At 47.7% G+C, this 17,913-nt stretch overlaps 1 protein-coding gene and 2 long non-coding RNA genes across 3 annotated transcripts in view; all 3 read right to left on the reverse strand.

Moving 5' to 3' along the window:
- Window positions 1–40: 40 nt before the first annotated feature.
- LOC308579476 overlaps window positions 41–17,913 on the reverse strand; it is a 52,986-nt gene continuing 35,113 nt past the window's right edge. Inside the window, exon 3 of the long non-coding RNA XR_014004494.1 lies at window positions 41–668. This is a non-coding gene — a long non-coding RNA (uncharacterized lncRNA). The remainder of the gene's footprint in view (window positions 669–17,913) is intronic.
- On the reverse strand, window positions 2,750–5,362 carry LOC308579483. Its single transcript, XR_014004496.1, has 2 exons — window positions 5,100–5,362; window positions 2,750–4,922 (listed from the first exon to the last, which is right to left on the reverse strand). It is a non-coding gene; the product is annotated as an uncharacterized lncRNA (long non-coding RNA).
- Window positions 11,020–13,152, reverse strand: JUNB (JunB proto-oncogene, AP-1 transcription factor subunit). Its single transcript, XM_081180479.1, has 2 exons — window positions 13,000–13,152; window positions 11,020–12,595 (listed from the first exon to the last, which is right to left on the reverse strand). Exons 1-2 carry the CDS (start codon window positions 13,135–13,137, stop codon window positions 11,690–11,692), a joined length of 1,044 nt encoding a protein of 347 aa, XP_081036605.1. The 5' UTR covers window positions 13,138–13,152; the 3' UTR covers window positions 11,020–11,689.

The raw sequence follows: 17,913 nt of genomic DNA on the forward strand, positions 1-17,913 counted from the left end.
GAAGAGTTCTTTCCTGCCTTTGGAAGGATATACTTTTACCAAATGGGTTTGCATTGGGGTATAATTACTATGCCCACCCTTTGGTTTTATGTGCAAAGTAAGAACACACACCCCCAGTCCCTGTAGAGGTAACATGCCATGGACACCTTGACGTTAAGAGATGTAGACATGGTGTTATAAATGGCTTGTCCAAGAAAACAGGAAAGCAAGCATGCAGTTCTAGTGTGTCCATGCTGTCAGTGAGTACATAAGAGCCTGAGATCATGCACTTTTGAAACTTATGTCCTTGGCTGGGACCTTTTCTGAAGGCAAGCTGAGATTTGATACAGCTGTTGCATGAAGTAATTAAGGTTCTGATGATGATATTCAAAGCAAGCAGCATTAGCTTGCTGTAGGTTTTTCGTAGCTGGAATGAAAAGCAGGGAGTATCAAAGGCCTGGTGTGAGCTGGAATTATGTAGGCTTTAGATAGCTAGGAACAGAATCTCCTAGGTATTAGCTGAGACCTTTTGCAAGGAATGCAGTGGCCTTCCTAAGAAGCTGAACAAACCTCTGGCATAACAAAGTAGCTTCAACAAAGTGTCCGCCTGGATCAGCACTTGGTTCCTGAATCATTACCCAGATTCAAAATTATGGATTTACTCTGATGACACGTTGAATGGATAAAATCTTGCTGCAGAAGAAAAAGGACTGATTAGCAAGTATAATCAGGATCATTATCTTCCTATATTGTAGTGATATCAAGGCCTAAACAAAGCTCCCCCCCCCCAACTCCTTCACACTGCTAATTTTGTGCTTCTGAAGAGTTAGTCCTAAAGCACCTAAAGAATTCCAGGGTTGCAATGGTGAAGCTGGTTATGCAGATTGCATGAGTGAGACTAGTCTCAACAAATACGATTCATTCACATATTTACACCTGAACTTAGATGGAGGGTGTCCCAATGACCCAGCATGGTCATCTCAAGTGGGGCTTGTTCCCCACAGCAGTGCAGCACTGGAGTCCAAGGCATCTCCAGCAGCTTCCCGCCGGCTAGCCAAAACATTTCTGCCTCTCTCATTCCAAGCCACCTCCAAAGGCCACAAACTTCCTGTGCCATCGCACTCAGTTACCCTGGCAGCCTTCCTCTCAATGGATGTCATTTAGGTGAATAGGTCGAGGAATTAAAACAGACCTGGCTGTTGGGTGCAATGGACACTGCTAGTTCTCAATCACTCTGAGATCTTAATTTCTCTTAAAGCCCATAATGGGCAGTTTTATCGCCAAACAATTTTGCAACATGAGATGTTGCAAAGGTGTTTGTGGAAAATGTTTGCATGCTGCTTTGGAATAGGGAAGATTGTTGGGTTGCTCCAGACTGCCTGTTCATAATTTTCCATCTATTGTCCTCCAAATGTTGTTACCCCCCTCCACATCAAGCCTGACTACCAGTAATTCTGGCTGGGGTGATGGTATTGGGAGTCCAGCATCATTTGAAGAGCCCCATGTTTCTTATCCCTCACATAAGATGCTGGCTGCACTTTAAGGATTATATGGAAATTGTTGTTCTTGTATGAGAGACATCGCTGCCTTTGTAGGCACTGGTAAGTTTAGACTTCAGACGGCAGTTTCCAGGCTTAATTCATGGGACAGCATTTGTTTCTAATACTGAACTGCCATACATTTGCCAGTAGAGGATGCTGTAACTTCATGGAACGCTCTGATTCCAAACATGCGAGTGCCCAAGGCTTGAATACAACATTGGAAGGCATGGCGTCCAACTGTGCTGAAGGATATTCCGCCACCGTTATCCAATTCTGTTTTCTGCTAGACTTCATATGAAAAGGGGCCTCTAGACAGTGCTTTGTAATATGTCTTTCCATATGAGTATTAAGCACAAAAAGCAATCTCAAAACAATACCACAGGCAGGGCTCTTTTGCACAGCAAGGTATAATTTATACCTTATAAGTATACCTCTGACTTCTGTCAAACTTCCTGCTACTCTTAACTAGGTGGGTGTGCTGTTTGCCGTTTAACTAGTGCTCTCCACTTTGTAATATTGAAACTGGCACCAAGAAGAACTTAATCTTCACGCTGTTGAAGCTCTTTCACCCTTGCCAGAGCATAAACCACGGGAATATTCATGTTTTAAGTGCCTGTTTTGAGATTAGGGTAGAAAAGATGCATTAGATACGTGACGATACGACCATTTGATATGCTATAATGCATTTGTTACCCAGCCCTGATTTAATTTTGGGTCCTTGGGTTTAGGAAAAATGTCACTTAGAGCAGGACTGTAGCATAATCTGGACAGGAGCGTGTGAAATGGAGGAGTGTGCATCAGGAGAAATGACGAGCTACCATCCTCTGTGCAAACATGGTCTCTCTGTGGATTTTCTCCCCTTGAATGTGATGGTAGAGCACAAAAATCTGAATATCAGATCCACAGTATGGGGGACTCTTACTGGCTGCTATATTTATTAACCCTGCATCTCTTCCTTACTCTGAGTACTTTCCAAATTGTTGGGTGCCCTCCATCTAGTCTCACCTACGCTTCCAACTCTCCATTGTTCTCTCAGTAAAGCAGGAGCAATCATTTTATTACCGTATTTTTTGCACCATAACACTCACTTTTTTCCTCCTAAAAAGTAAGGGGAAATGTCTGTGCGTGTTATGGAGGGAATGCCTACGGTGGCATGCCTGCGGATTTTCCTCCTCTAAAAACTATGTGCGTGTTATGGTCAGGTGCGTGTTATAGAGCGAAAAATACGGTATTTATACCCTGTCCATATGACTGGGTTTTCCCAGCCACCCTGGGTGGCTTACAGAATACATAAAATATAAGCAACAGACATAAAGAAACTTGCTAATTATCAGTTGAAGGACACATTCAAGCCAGGGAAAAACACTTGGAAAGAGGGCCAGGGGCTAAACAGAATAGCCTGGAGGGCTGCATTGGGTCCCCCAACTTGAGTGGCTTCTTTGCTGCTCTAGGAGTTCAGGTAGGAGTCCTTCCTAGCCCTACCTGAAGACGCCAGGGGTTAGACTAGGGATTTTCAGAATGCAAAGCAGATGTGCCAAAACTCAGCCCATCCCTAAAATACTTGCAATAGTCAGCATTGATGGTTTCTAATAAGAGGTATTGTCTTGCTGTCCTTGTGGGTTTTACTCTGTGTGGATATGGTTACCTGTTTTTGATCCACGAAGGAGAACAAGCTGGCAGACTCATGGGTGGGGAAGAATGAATATGACTGCAGTTGTGTGGTTTTGGTGTTGGACCTACCTAGGAGTGAGGAGACCAGAGTTCAACTCCCAACTCAGTCATACTGTCGGAGGTATTTGCAGATGGGGAGAGTACTATTGCACTCAGGTTCTGCTTTCAGGCATCTGGCTGGCCTATGTGAGGAAAAAGACGCTGGATTAGGTGGGCCAGTGGCAGAATCCAGCAGATGGTTCTTATGTTTATGATGTTTGTTGGGCGGCCGGCCAGCCAGCCTCTCAGTCTACCTAACCTAGCTCACATGGTGGCTGTAAGAATTAAATGGAGAGCTGGAGACTTGTGTATACCACCTTAAGCTCCTTGCAGGAAAGGTGAGATATAAATAAATCTGACAGAGGCAGAACACTATGAAGGATGAGTTGCCATAGTGAAGGCAAAAGTAGGCTAATGGTTGTGCCAGCAGAGAGCGCCACTGGGCGCCTCAGGAGCACCGAGGCTGTTTTAGACAGAAAGACGTAACAGCTCAGATATTTGTACTGCAGGACAAGGCTGAACAGCTCCCCTGGGCGAACCTGACACAGCTCTGCAAATTCTCAGACAGTCTTGGCACATACTAGGTTCAGCCAGGAGAGGGTTTGGTTTGCATACATCACTTCATCTGTACTATTGTGGATGGGGCTTGAAAAACAGCTCTCTTTCTCGTCCAAAACCTGTGCATTGTACTCATCCTGGTTGGAACAGTTTTCCGCTTCACACATCCCACTGCTTAGGCTTTACAAGATAGCACAAATGTGCCCCTGCTGAAGCTAGAATGAGAAGTCACAACTCTTTCCTTCTCACACCCACCTACACAACATGAAAGACTCTGAAACTTAGAGTGGGCCAGATAGATGGTTTACTGAAATTGCTACCCTCTAGGCAGGCTACCCTATTCCTAAGAAAATTCCCAACAGTTATCTGTCTAAAATACTTATTGGAAGCCCTTAGAGGAGGAAAATTCATCATCTTTCTATGCAACTTTATCTTTCATTATTGAAAAGCTTTCCCTTTTGAATACCCCCTCCCAACAAAACACAATGTTTATTGTGCACGTACTTACTTGTGGTTTAAACCCATTGGTCACCTTATCTACGGTAATCCTTGGAGCACAGAGTGAATAATTGTCCACATGTATAACAGTTGAGATTTCTCCTTGCTGAATTTCATCTGCCTGCCTGATTTGTCAATTATTGGGTGGCGTGTTTTTAAAATGTTTTAGCTTATCCTTTGAATGCTATGTATTTCCTGCCAATTCTTTTATCATCTGCAAATTTGGCAAGCGTAACTGACCGCTCACTCATCCAAATAATTAATGAATATATTAAATGCTGGCTTCCAACCAAGCAAATGCTGATTTTACATTATTTTCTTCAGTCCTTATTCCAAAAGCCTTCTTAGGAGGATATAATGTTAAATAGCGGATTTGGTGAAAAGCCTTGGAAGTCCCTATTACCAACTGAGGTCTCGCTACTAAACTATCATATCAAAAACAGAAAATAAACTGGTGCTGTAGTTGTCTTTTACAAAGGCAAGTTGATTATGAAATTTTCTCTCTAATTTTGTAAATGAATGGTTTTGTTTGTTCCAATATTCCCCCAAGTAAATAAATCAGATTCTATGCATCCTTGGATCTTTTTCAGTGGCTGTCTGGACACAGTTCAAGGAAGCTGCTGACCTTATAAAGCCCTTAATGCGGAGGTGGGAAACAGTGGCGTAGCGTGGGTTGTCAGTACCCGGGGCAAGGCAAGTAATTTGCGCCCCCTAATCCATGGATTTGCGCCCCCTAACCCGTGGATTTGCACACCCTAACCCTAACCCCCAGATGTTGCGCCCGGTGCGGCCGGCCCCCCCTGCACCCCCCACGCTTCGCCACTGGTGGGGAAAATTTTTCGGCTCAAGGCTCACACATCTTTTGGGTGGAGCAAAATATGCAACTCTTTTCTTTGTACAGTCCAGTCCCACAGTCAGGTCTCTACACCTGCATCTCTCTAGCCCAAGCAGGCAAGAGACATTATCACAGTTGAACGACATTCCAACCAGCAAAAACGATGAAGGTGTGGAGTGTGGCCAAGGGAGAATCCTAAGGGCCAGTTAGAGAGATCTAGAGGGCCACATTTGGCCCCCAAACATAAGACTTCCTAAGGTAAAGGGTAAAGGGACCCCTGACCATTAGGTCCAGTTGTGACTGACTCTTGGGTTGTGGCGCTCATCTCGCTTTATTGGCCGAAGGAGCCGGCGTACAGCTTCCAGGTCATGTGGCCAGCATGACTAAGCCGCTTCTGGTGAACCACAGCAGCGCACGGAAACGCCGTTTACCTTCCCGCCGGAGCGGTACCTATTTATCTACTTGCACTTTGACATGCTTTCGAACTGCTAGGTTGGCAGGAGCAGGGACTGAGCAATGGGAGCTCACCCCGTCGCGGGGATTCGAACCACCGACCTTCTGACCAGCAAGTCCTAGGCTCTGTGGTTTAACCCACAGCGCCACCCGCTGATTCCAACCCCTACCTTAATGCCTTAGTCCAAGGGTAGTCAATGTGATGTTCTCCAGATTGGAGAATCATAGAGTTGGAAGTGACCCCCCCCCCCGGGTCATCTAGTTCAACCCCCTGTTGCTGGGCTGCAAGTCCCATAAGCTCTCTTGGCCCTACTGGCTGAGGCTGATGGAACTTGGAGCCCACCAACTTCTGGAGGTCACCTTGTTGGCTACCCCTGGCTTAGATGCTACATATATCAGAGGCTTCTTTCTCGTCAGTTTTGCCATGAAAGAGCACTTTCTTGCATTGGGCATGAACAGGAAAGGAACACAGAGGCATTCACAGTGGAATTCCTGTCCAGTAGAAGGCTTTGCAAAAGAGTGGTCAAAACCTTCCTCTTTGAGCTGGACTGGCATTTGACAGCCAGGGGTCAAGCAGGCATGGGTATTTATAACTAGCCAGGTTTTGAAAGGGAAAAAAAGTTATTTTTCACTGTTGTTACCTGCACTTAGCCCTTCCTGGAAAAGGGCAGGATAAATAATGCTGCAATAAATAAATTTTCTGAGACTATGCCAGTTTTCAGCAATTAGGGCAGCTGGCTGTTCAGAGGTTTGCCCCACTAGCTCCTTCCGTAAATGCCACCAACATCAATTCAGATTGCCCAAGTGAACTGTTTTCCTAGCCTTTGGCCTTTCCCCATCCTTGTTTTTGTCAGCACTGAATGTCTCATCACCATTTCCTTCTTGGTGAAGCAGAAATACATATTGAGCAATTCTGCCTTAAAAGCACAAACAAGCAACACTCCACCTTTCTTGTTTGGAGCTGAGCCACAAATCCACTGTACCTCCCTCTGTTGCTTTGGCTACTAGTATCGATCCACACTTCTCCCCGACCCCATAACTATAGCTTGGTCTATGCCCGTCCTTTTCTGATTTTCTCCCATTATCTTTATGCTACACAGGTCCTGGCAAACCTGTTTTCCCTTCTGCTATAATTTCATCTTGCGACGTTAGACTGCTAAAACATATCCTTAGCACATTACTTTACCTTCACATCCCATTTCAACAAGCTGGATGTGAGCTGGAAGGTGACACAGCACCCTTCTACCCCTCCCCCTCTTTTGCCCAGAGGGATGACATGAGGCCAGAGTGCCTCTTGCTTCTTACACATGCCCTTCTGGGAGGCCTTCAGCTCTGGCATGCACTGTGGCCACATTCCATTCCGCGTCAGCTTCTCGTGCTTCCGGGGACATCAGGTTGTTGTTGATGATAACCCCAGGCTGGTTCTGCAAGGAACTTGCCCCACCCCCTGGATGACAGCAACAAGTCATGTCATTCTCACTAAGCCCACGAGAAGGCAACGGATAGAAAGAGGATGGTATGGAATACAATGAGTGTGGTAGTAGCTCTCTGGTTCCCAACTTTCCCTTTAATGCCATGCTATGCCATGCCACACACACACACACACACACACACACAGTCGGACTGCACTCCCCTCCCATGTCTGGAAATAGAACCCAGGAAGCTTGAATGCTGCTCCCCATCGCCCAGCTAGACGTCTCGGCTCCCTGACTCACAGACCCATTTAGAGCTCCTTCCACCTGCTGTTTTCCTGGCTCCCTGTCCCTATCATCACTGGGCTCTGCCTTGGCTTCCTGATATGGGATGGGAGCTTATTGCCTGCATCCCAGTCTCATTCATCCCCAACTAAGCAAACGTTAGACTATGAAATGAAAAAGTCTCCTTTTTCTCCCAGTCCCTGACTATTCACCTGTCTTAAAATACACCTGCCCCATTCCCGCGATGATACGCCATCTGCAATGATACAGGACAATTTATCACTTCTTTTTTAGGAACATGAGAAGTATAAAACTAAAACTGACCTTTTAATATTTTAAATGAATGTATTTGAGATGCAACAACTGAAACGGACAGGGCAAATCTTTCTTCACGTCTTAATCCTTTATGCACACAGCCATACGCCACAGCATCTGGACTTTTTCTTTTGCCAATGCATTTTACTAGTTTGCATAAAGAACTTGATTTCCCCGCTTTAAGTCTCTCTTTCACTGAAACGCCTTTGAAGAAGCTACATGCGAAAATCAAGAATGCCAGCCAGCAATTCTACTTTCTTCACCAGACCCTTGATGATAAGAGAAAAAAATCCCCCTGTTCAAAACCCATTTCTCTGTGCCACCTCTTATATTGCATCTCAGTCCACAGGGCTGATACAGAGATTCTGTTGGTCATTTGAGTTCAATTGTGACCATTTGCACATGGTCCCATTCTAATCCAAACACTCCCTTTCTTCCTTATAATCACTCCTACTGACCAGGGCAGGAAATAAGGGCTCTCTATGGCCCACTTTCTTCTGAGTCACCTTGACCTTTTCAACTGTGGCTGAATGGTTGAGGGCCAGCATTCTTTCGAGAAAAAGCTGAATCCCACATCCTGCTCCCATGAGCTCCCTTGTTTGGCTTGCCTACAGTTTTACTCTTGTTATGTCCCGTCTGAGGCATCCACTAGAACCCCAGCAAGGCCAGAACCCACATACAGAATGCTTGGAGTTTCACAGCCCACATAGTGATGGCTGTATTGTGAGCAGCTGGCAACAGCAGCAATGTTCAGTGGTCTGGGCCCTTCTACTGGCTCTTGCTTGGTAGACCATCCTATTTTTTCCCTTATTCACACTCCGGTATGCCATATCAGCTTGATGCCTCCAGGAGAAAAAGTCAAAACACACACACACACAAGCTAACAAAATTGTTTTTTCTGTATCACAGATCTGGGGCAGCCAAAGATGTCAACAGACTCTTAATTTATTGACAGGTCCCTGGGACTGTAGAGCTCAAGGGAGGCAAACTATGGCTCCTGCTAAGAGACCCAGGGCCAATGCACTCTTGCCTCCCATGAAGAACATCATGGCAAGGAGACCAGCCTGGCCCCATCCACTGACCTGCAAAGGAACAGCTGCTCCGTTGCTTGCTTTCCTCTTCCCTTCCCATTCCTTTTTCCTTTCGCATCATGACATTGTGAGTCTACAGGCAGGGACTGTAATATTCTTACAGATACACAGGCACACATACGCATAGTGCTTAGAAAAATCTTAAGCATTATGGTTTAATTATTCAGAACAACTAAACCAAGTGAGCAAGAATTTTTCCACATTTTTAGAGTCACTAAAATAGTAGCCGCTTATAGATTAGGATTTAAATCCAAGCAGCAGAGCAGAGGGATAAAGAGACGACAACAGCACTATGATTTGTTGGCTATGGGAGGTTATTGCTTGTAACTCACACAGCTTTCTCCCTTCAATTTCCCCACAAATTAACATATATGCAAAGGGGGAAAACCCTCTTAAAAACTCCCGAAAGAAAAAATGTTCATCCACACAGATTTTTATATCTGTCAGTATCACCTTAATGACCTCAAATCTATGTTCTCTCGAGAATGGTGCATTTCATTAAGCACCCTCCTGTTACAGAAGCTGCATGTGGGACTAATTCAAATTCTGTCAGGGGAGGTTAATACGAGATTTGTTGTTTTTTATCTAACAGCTTTCTTCATCTCCCCCCTTTACACTTGTTTCCAGTGCGAAATCCCTTTTCTCAAATTAAGGCGAGGGACTTGGGGCTTTCCAGGTGTTGTTTGACACTAACTCCCATCAGCTATAGCAGTGGCGTAGCGTGGGGGGTGCAGGGGGGGCCGGACGCACCGGGCGCAACACCTGGGGGTTAGGGTTAGGGGGCGCAAATCACTTGCCTTGCCCCGGGTGCTGACAACCCACGCTACGCCAGTGAGCTATAGACAGTGTGGCCAGTGGCCACAAATGATGGTAGTTGCAGTCCAGCAACAGTGCTGAAGTGACTTGCATTGGCATTGAGAAAGGGAAGCCTACGTTGGTCCCCTATTCAGCTATGGGGCACACTAGGAGGCCACGGACAAGGCACTATCGCTCAGCTGCTTCAAACATTTCACAGGACTGTTGTCCTGTGAAAGGAAAAATCAGTTGTATAGCAGCAGCCAACAGTTGCTGTACATAAGCTTATCCATCCTTTGTACAAAACTCTGTAACAAAAGGAACCTTTGAAAAACAGGATAATAAATTATCCTTTCAACACTAGACAACGGGAACATGGAGGTGTTGAGGTTGGAAAACAAGCCAAAAAATAGTTTAATTGCGACTGGCAGAGCTGCGTCTGCAACAGTTTCAGTTACCGGCAGCGATAACCGTTGTGGGAAAGTTAACCTTATTTTTTTTATCAAACCCCAGAGTCCTGTAACATGTTATGTGTCTCACATTCCCCCGCAGGACATGTGGGTTGCTCTCACGGGCCAATCCCGTCCGACCTCGGCCCGCTGGGTTTTGCGGATCTGCTGCACCCTGGGACATTCCCAGCCCCAAAGCATCACCCCCTTCCTTCTTTGGCTGGAAATCGACACCGTCCAAGGCTCTTTGCCTGGTAACGTGGGCGGGGGTTCCCGGAATGGAGCCCTACCAGAAACGCGTCACTAGGCAGAAACTGACCATATATGGCCATCTTCCTCTGCGTCAGCGCGAAAAGCCCCCTCCTTTTTACCCCGGAGGCTCCACCCACTGGAGCTGAAGTCAGAACTTGTGAGATCAAGGAAATGAAGCTCGGCGTGTGGGAGGCCGCCCCTCGGGGCTTTTGGGCGCACGCCCTCCCCTTCCCGTCCCTCGCTATAGGGAAAGGGAAAGAGGCTCAAGCTGGTTTTCTGAGCACCAGCGCTTTCGCATCTAGGCTCCGAGTCTGACATCAAAGGAAAGTGGGGCGCGGCGCGGGAGGGGAGGGAGAACAGTCCCCCAAACCCGGGAAATGACGTGAAGCGGAGAGGGGAACAAGGCACAACAGTATCGCAGCACATTCAAAAGGCCTAGATCCGATTGGTTAGGAAAAACATCGGAGGGGGAAGAGGGAGGGAGGAGGGGGGTCGCAGTTAGAGACAACAGAGATGACGTGCCTAAATTATCGTAGGCTTATAGGGAAATAACCCAGTAAGGAGTTAAAGACACACGCAGGGAAGGCGAAGGGCCAGCTACCGGTAGGAGGGCTATTAGGTTTAGTTACATCTTGGCAACAACTTTTCTCCCCCATCCTTCTAAACTTTAGCTTCAAGAGAAGAAGAGCAGGCGAGTTAAAACTGCCCCTAAATACACTGAGAGGCTGTTAAAAAAACACCAGCTACAAAATAAAAGTCTGATTTTTCCGATATAACCCCCCCCAAACAACTTGTAAAATAATCTCTAGGAGAGGAGACAGCAGATTAAGAGGCACACAACGGAAATTAGTTAGAACATGTTTACTTAAATAGCTTCAATAAAAAGTCAAAAACACAAATACAATCTTTTGAAGAAAAAAAAACTGAATTTGAGGACTCAAAAGAAATTAAGAGCACAAGTAGTAAACAATCCTCTCCCGCTCCCCTTTCCCCCAGTGACCCCTTTTGTCCGTACAGTGGCCTCCTGGGAGGGAGAGAGGTGCTGAGGTTTCATCCCTTCCCTGCCATCCTCTGTTCTGGTCCCTTTTGTTTCAATTATAAATTAAGCGATCATCTCCTTTTTCTACTGGCACAAGGAAGAGATCGGAAGGCCAGTTTCTGGCTCTGTCCAGAGTACCTCCAGTTCCACTGCACCAGCCAGCGACGCAGCAGAAGGGGTGGAAAAAAGGCTTTTGTTTTTTCTTTTAAATACACTCACGCACGAAACCACTCTCACATACAGATATATATAAAAAAAACCTCTTACACACACTCAGCACAGACCGGAGTTCTGGATCCACCAGACTGAGAGTCACAGACATAACAACTTGGAAAACAGGGCTTCAGGAACAGAAGAGTTGGGAACTGGGCTCGTCAGTCCGGTTCCGTGTAAACTTTTGCATTACAAGTCCCCTCTTTCTCTTCTCCCCACCCCACCCGCCAAAAAGGTCTTTGAGACGGCAGGGATCGCCGCCCATCAGAAGGACTGTTGCATCTTGGCCGTCAAGAGGAGCTGGCAGCCGTTGTTCACGTGGTTCATGACTTTCTGCTTGAGCTGCGCTACCTGGTCCCGCAGCGCGCTGGCCGTGTTGGACAGTCCCGCGTTCTCGCTCTTCAAGGTCTTCACCTTGTCCTCCAGCCGAGCGATGCGCTCCAGCTTCCTCTTCCTGCACTTGGTGGCGGCCAGGCGGTTGCGCAGCCGCTTCCGCTCCACCTTGATGCGCTCCTGATCTTCCATGTTGATGGGCGACACGGGCGGGCTCTGCATATCCGGCACCGTCTGGGGCTCCTCTTTGAAGCCTCGCGAAGGGTGCGGCAAGGCCAGGCCGTGCGGCTGCGGCATGTAGCTGAGGTTGGCGCTGGGGTAGCTGGACGTGGTGCTCAGCGTGGCCGAGGGGTTGTAGCTGGTCAGGTTGGTGTAGACGGGAGGCGGCTCCTGCGGGAGGGAGGCCGCGTAGCCGCTGCTGGCCGACGAGGCCGCTGCCGCCGCTGCTGCCGCCGCCGCCACCGCTCCGATGGAGACATTGGGCGGCGGCATGTGGTTCATCTTGTGCAGGTCGTCCAGCGCCTTGACGAAGCCGTCGGCGAAGCCTTCCTGCTCCTCGGTGGCCCCGCGCGGGTAGTAGTACTGGCCCGGCGGCGTCGGGGTGGTGGTGATCACCCCGTTGCTGTTCTGGACGATCAGGCGCTCCAACTCCGGGGCGGCTAGTTTGAGCGACGAGCTCCCGGTGTCGGCCTGTTGCTGCGGCGGCAACGAGCCCGGGAAGTACCCGGCGGGGCCGTCCTCTGGGGCGCGGAGGTGGTGCGGCAGCTGGGACTTCAGGCCGCGGAAGGGCTCCGCGGACAGGTTCAGAGCCATGCCCGACTTCAGCGTCTTGTAGTCCTGCCCGTAGCCGGAGAGAAAGGAGTCAGGGTAGAAAGGCTGCTCCATCTTCGTGCACATCAGCCGCGCGCTGGGAAGGGGTCGCCAACCCGGGCTGGGACCGTCCGGGATCGAGCCTTCTCCCTAGCTGCCTCTGCCTAGGGGGCGCCGCGGGTCGAGTCTCTCGCTCCCCGAAACGAGGGCAGCAGCGCGCTTCCTTCCGCCTCCCTCCCTGAGCTTCACTTCCAGATTTCGGAGAGACACTCACAAGGAAGGAAGGGAGCTCGTCTTTCCGGCGGCTTCTCCAACCACCCGCCCTGACTAAGCTCTGCTAGCGGGGATGGTTCACGCGTTGTCTGTCCCCCACCAGAAGGCGCGCCGGCTTCGAGCCCTCCCCGAGAAGCAAAAAGGAGCAGGTACCGTACCGGCGAAGGGAGAGAGAGAGAGCCTCCGGCGCGCGCGCTGGCGATTGCAGGTTTGCGAGTTATCTCAGCTGCAGCGTGCGCTTCCCGGAGCCTTTTATTGCGGGCAGGCGCTCGGCGGCGGCGGAAGCGAGCCGCCATTGGCTGAGGAGCCCAGTGCGCCTCCGCCCACCGCGGCGCACGCGAAGGGGGAACTGAGCTCATTGCTCGGCAGCTCGTGCTCCAGTAAACAGCCCCGGGGAGGGGGGAGTTGTAAAGGCGCCCGCGTCAGAAGCTGGGCGGGAGGGAGCCCGGGAGCGAGAGAGAGAGGAGGACGCACGCGGGCCCCGGGGGAAGAGAGGGGGGAAGAGCGCGCCACGCATCAAGCCCTCGAGCGCCACAGCCCCCCCCACACACACAGGGGCAAGGTTAACATTCAGCCACCGGAAAGGTGGTAAAACAGGCCATGGGCATACAGACGAGCGGTTTCTGACAGCTGGAAGGGTTGGAGGCGGGAGTCGCCGCTCCAGATTCCCTCCCGCAGGTTAAACTCGCTGGGCGGTCTTTGTCCCAGGGTTGTTGTGGGGAGGTGAAATTCACCTAAAACCCCAGAAGTCAAGCGCAGCTCCCTGGAAGATACGTGCCAGATAAATACGCCACATTCAGCTGGGATGTCAGCTTCACCTTCCAGGTGAGAGAAGCCCCATCTGATGGTGAGGCAATAGGAGGGCTTTCTTCATTACCAAATCACAGGGAAGGGCATTTCTTTGGAAGAATTTGTATTATGTTGTATGTATGTCAGTCACACACATGTAGAAAGGTAATTCTTTGAAATGCCTTCCACGTAGAAGTTTTTAAACCCAGAACAGCAGCGTCTGACTAGACATACAGTGTTACCTTGGGTTAAGTACTTAATTTGTTCTTAACCTGAAGCACCACTTTAGCTAATGGGGCCTCCTGCTGCTGCCGCGCCGCCAGAGCACGATTTCTGTTCTTATCCTGAAGCAAAGTTCTTAACCTGAAGCACTATTTCTGGGTTAGCGGAGTCTGTAACCTGAAGCGTATGTAACCCGAGGTACCACTGTATGTACAATAAACATACAACCTCTGGACACAGAGTGTTCTTTCTTAATAGGTCTAACTGCACACATAACATTCACTCAATGTCAGTAACTAAATAAATGTGCAGCCTGAGATGGATTCATGCATAAGTACACAAATACTATAGAAATATGTACAGAAGAATCTCATTCCAAATGCAGAAGCTGTATTCACAAACTGCAAACACTTAAATGCCACATTAAGACTTAACCCAAACATAAATAAACATTCTTCAAAATATTCTTCAAAATAAACATACATACAATCTTAAAGAGACTTGTTTACTACATTCAAATTCCAGAGGAGAAAAACACCAAAGGCCAGATGTACACCCAAAGTTCAGAACTGTAAAATTACTTTTATATAAAATCATTAATTACAAGACAACACATCACTTATGTTCATGGCACTTAGCAGAGTTTCAGAAACAGTTTCCTGCCCCCAATAATCTTCCAGTCTAAATTTTGACAGCGTGGAAGAAAAGAAGATAGGGGAAGAAAGGCAGGAGGGAGAGGCACCGGTAGCCAAAGATGTATGTAAGCAAATGAAGTTACACCTGGTTACAGTTGTTGGGCATGAGAATTAAGGGGTTAAAGACTTAATGGAAAAGGTGAGTTCTGAGGAGGGGCCCCACAAATACATACACCTAAAGACTCTGATTTGCACAGGTATACCAATCCTGACCCAACCCATTCACCCACAGAAGTACAAGGTGCAAAGTGATAATCAAGCCCAGTGGCCATGCTTTGGGTGGGTCTCGCTTCTTCTACAAACATGAGTATGTATTACATACAGTTCTCTAGCTTCATCTCCTTGCACGTATACACAATCACCCAGACATCTGGGAGAAGCTTCATCACATTCTTCTCCCAGGGTTTAATATATTTAACAAACGATCCACCTCCCTGCAAATATCAGGTATTAGCTTTAGCTGATCTTTATATATTTTCAAGGGGATGCGAATTGTAAAGAGAGAGAGGTTTATAAATAAGTTCTGAGTTGTTTCAGCAACCATAAGGGTGTAAGGGGAGGAGAGAGAACTTCAGGCATGGGGGCCAAATGCAGCTCTCCAGGCCTCCCTATCTGGCCCTCAGGACTCTCCGCAGACCATGCACCCTCCACACCTACATCTCTTCTCCCCAGACCATTCTCTCACTGGCACTGCTTCACACCCTTCTGGAGCATTTTTGCTTGGCTGCCTCTGGTCATTATTGGCATGTGCCCCCCATAACATTGCCCAGAAGGGATTGTGGCCCTTGGTGACTGCAACTTGACATTCTGGTAGTCCTAATACATTTCATTTTTGGGACAGTTGCCTTCAATGGAATTTACTTTCAAATAAGGATGTAGAAGATTGCACTTCCTCTCAGTAATAGTAATGGTAGAGGGCTAATTATTTTGTCTGATAATTAAACAGCTGTTTCCAATAAACGAAACCTCTCTCCCTTCCCCCCGTATACAGAGTAAGGAATTCAGCATTACACTATGGCAATGATTTCCCCTCTTCTTCCCAGGCACACTATTCGGGGTGCGGGGAGACCTGATCCACTGGCAGATATCCTTGCATGGGCTTCTGCTAATGGGACTCATTAGTTGAATCCCACCCACATATTAATATAAGTTCCTCTCTCTTGTCTCTAAAAACTATGAGTCATTTGCCCGATTCTCATACACAGTAAAATAAAATATTCTAGCATGAAGTAAAAAACGTATGGGGCTCTTCAAATATAACTTGGACAAAACAAAGAGTAGAAACAATGGTACTGTCAGGCAGTGTTAGAAATCAAAATATGAAAGTTAGGAGCTAAATGGCACCTTAAACCGAGGTTATGGGCACAACAACAGAATGCCTAGGTGCACTTTTTTATAACAAAAATAAAAGCTAAAAATGAATGAACAACAGCTAAAACATTATGTTCATTTTTCACAGGGTCTAGTCCTTCCCCTGCCCACCCCCCTAATATTCTTAAGAGGGTCTCTCTCCAGTCTTCAGAGAGTAGCTGGAAGTAGGGAGGCAGAAAAAGGTCCTCCTTTCCTTCCACACTGCAGTTTTAATCTGAAATCTTAGGCGCAGTACTGCGCCCAGAGCTCAGAAACTGCTCGTGCTAATGAAATTCCCTGTTGCAAAATTCACCCAGAACAACGGGAGTTTCGAACACTGCTGTTGAGGCAAGAATTTGTAGCAGAAGAGTAAGGTCATGCTCAGTAAAAGAACAGCAGGACCTCCAAATGCAATTATGGCCAGCTTGCCACATTTTGAAATAGGTGAGATAATATACATTGTCATCCGTCGAGCTCCCCCACATACAACTATTAAGTCCAGAGTCTAAAATTACCTAATTGCACCACTGCCTAGAAATGTCCACTGTTCTGCCTGGTCCATGATCTTTCAAGCGGTACAAAGAAAAAGGCTAGAGTGAGGGTCACAGAGGACTGTGGCATGTATTAAGCAGCACCTATTTCTTAAAATTAGAGGTGATGGGGCCCAGGCTCTCCTGGAAGTCCTTCCTCCTAGCCCATGATGTGTAACGGCTGGTAATTATTACTTAGTAGTAAAGGAAAACTCTTTCCACGTGATCACGTCTTTACTTATATTTCACATGGCCCAAAGCTTGCTGGCCCTGGTATTAGGTAAAGGCTTGTGAGCTAAACACCTGGTGAGTTTTGCTCAAATGAAATCAAACTTTAAGATGCCTAAAGAAGAACCACGGAGAAGCAAAAAGATAATGAAAATAGGGAGTACCATTTTTGCTTTGCCCAGGAACACTGTTAACAAATGGGCAAAATCTAAGACTCGGAGGTAGGCTGGGCATAGCAGATTTCCCTTCCTGGCTCAATGTATACAACAGAGTGTTGTCTAGGAGGGCTTTGCGGCCTGTCCGCTTGACCTATGGGTCCTCGGTTTAGCTTGTCTCATGTTTTGATAGCCTTATACAGTGGTACCTCAGATTACATACACTTCAGGCTACAGACGCTTCAGGTTACAGACTCCGCTAACCCAGAAATAGTACCTCGGGTTAAGAACTTTACTTCAGGAAGAGAACAGAAATCACACGGCGGTGGCGCGGCAGCAGTAGGAGGCCCCATTAGCTAAAGTGGTGCTTCAGGTTAAGAACAGTTTCCGGTTAAGAACGGACCTCCGGATCGAATTAAGATCGTAACCAGAGGTACCACTGTACTAGAGTGTGGCAGCACATTCTCCCTAGACAAATACAACTCTGGGTTTTCCTGAAAGTCCCAGAACTTTCTATCTGCCATCTTGATGTAAATCGAAACTCTACCATATTTGCAGGGACTAATGAAATGAGGAGTGGGAAGCTGCATGAAACTAAATAATGGTGAAATTGCACAAAGGGGGAAGCATACATCTGGGGAACAGTCAGAAGCTACAGTGCCACAGGTGAGTAGCTAATACAGAAATCATATGTGATGAAGGAGGTGATCCAGGAGTCCTTTGCCACAGTGGGGAAATGTAGCAGATTCCATCTGGCTGGGATGAAGGTCAGCCCTGGATCCTGCTCTCCTCCTTCCAGGCACCACAGGAGGAAGTGCCAGCCCCTGGCATTGCCCATTAATCGCTGCCTTTGTTTGCCTGCTTAACTCGGGCATCATGCGGGAGGGTGAAGGTTAGGGTGCGGCAGGCAACACACCCTTGCATAGCAAGCGTTTAAAAGGTTCCCGGCCTTGGAGAGCTTGCATAACGAGGGCAGGGAGAAAGAGACAGGCAGCACAGCATGCAAAGGAACTCTTCTGCCGCTTACCAATAAAAGTCAGAAATATCCAACTAGTGACGCCACATCAGGTCCTTTGCAGTTCTAAAATACATTGCTATTTTTC

The sequence above is a fragment of the Podarcis bocagei genome (assembly GCF_964188305.1).
Source record: "Podarcis bocagei genome assembly, chromosome: 2".
NCBI classification, from domain to species: domain Eukaryota; kingdom Metazoa; phylum Chordata; class Lepidosauria; order Squamata; family Lacertidae; genus Podarcis; species Podarcis bocagei.

What these genes read in the sequence shown, in the direction of transcription:
- JUNB (XM_081180479.1), bottom strand. Translation starts at nt 13,137, where the DNA reads ATGGCGGCTCGCTTCCGCCGCCGCCGAGCGCCTGCCCGCAATAAAAGG. An exon ending in CTCTCTCTCTCCCTTCGCCG is followed by an intron (nt 12,596 to 12,999) that starts GTACGGTACCTG and finishes GGCTACGGGCAG; the next exon opens with GACTACAAGACGCTGAAGTC.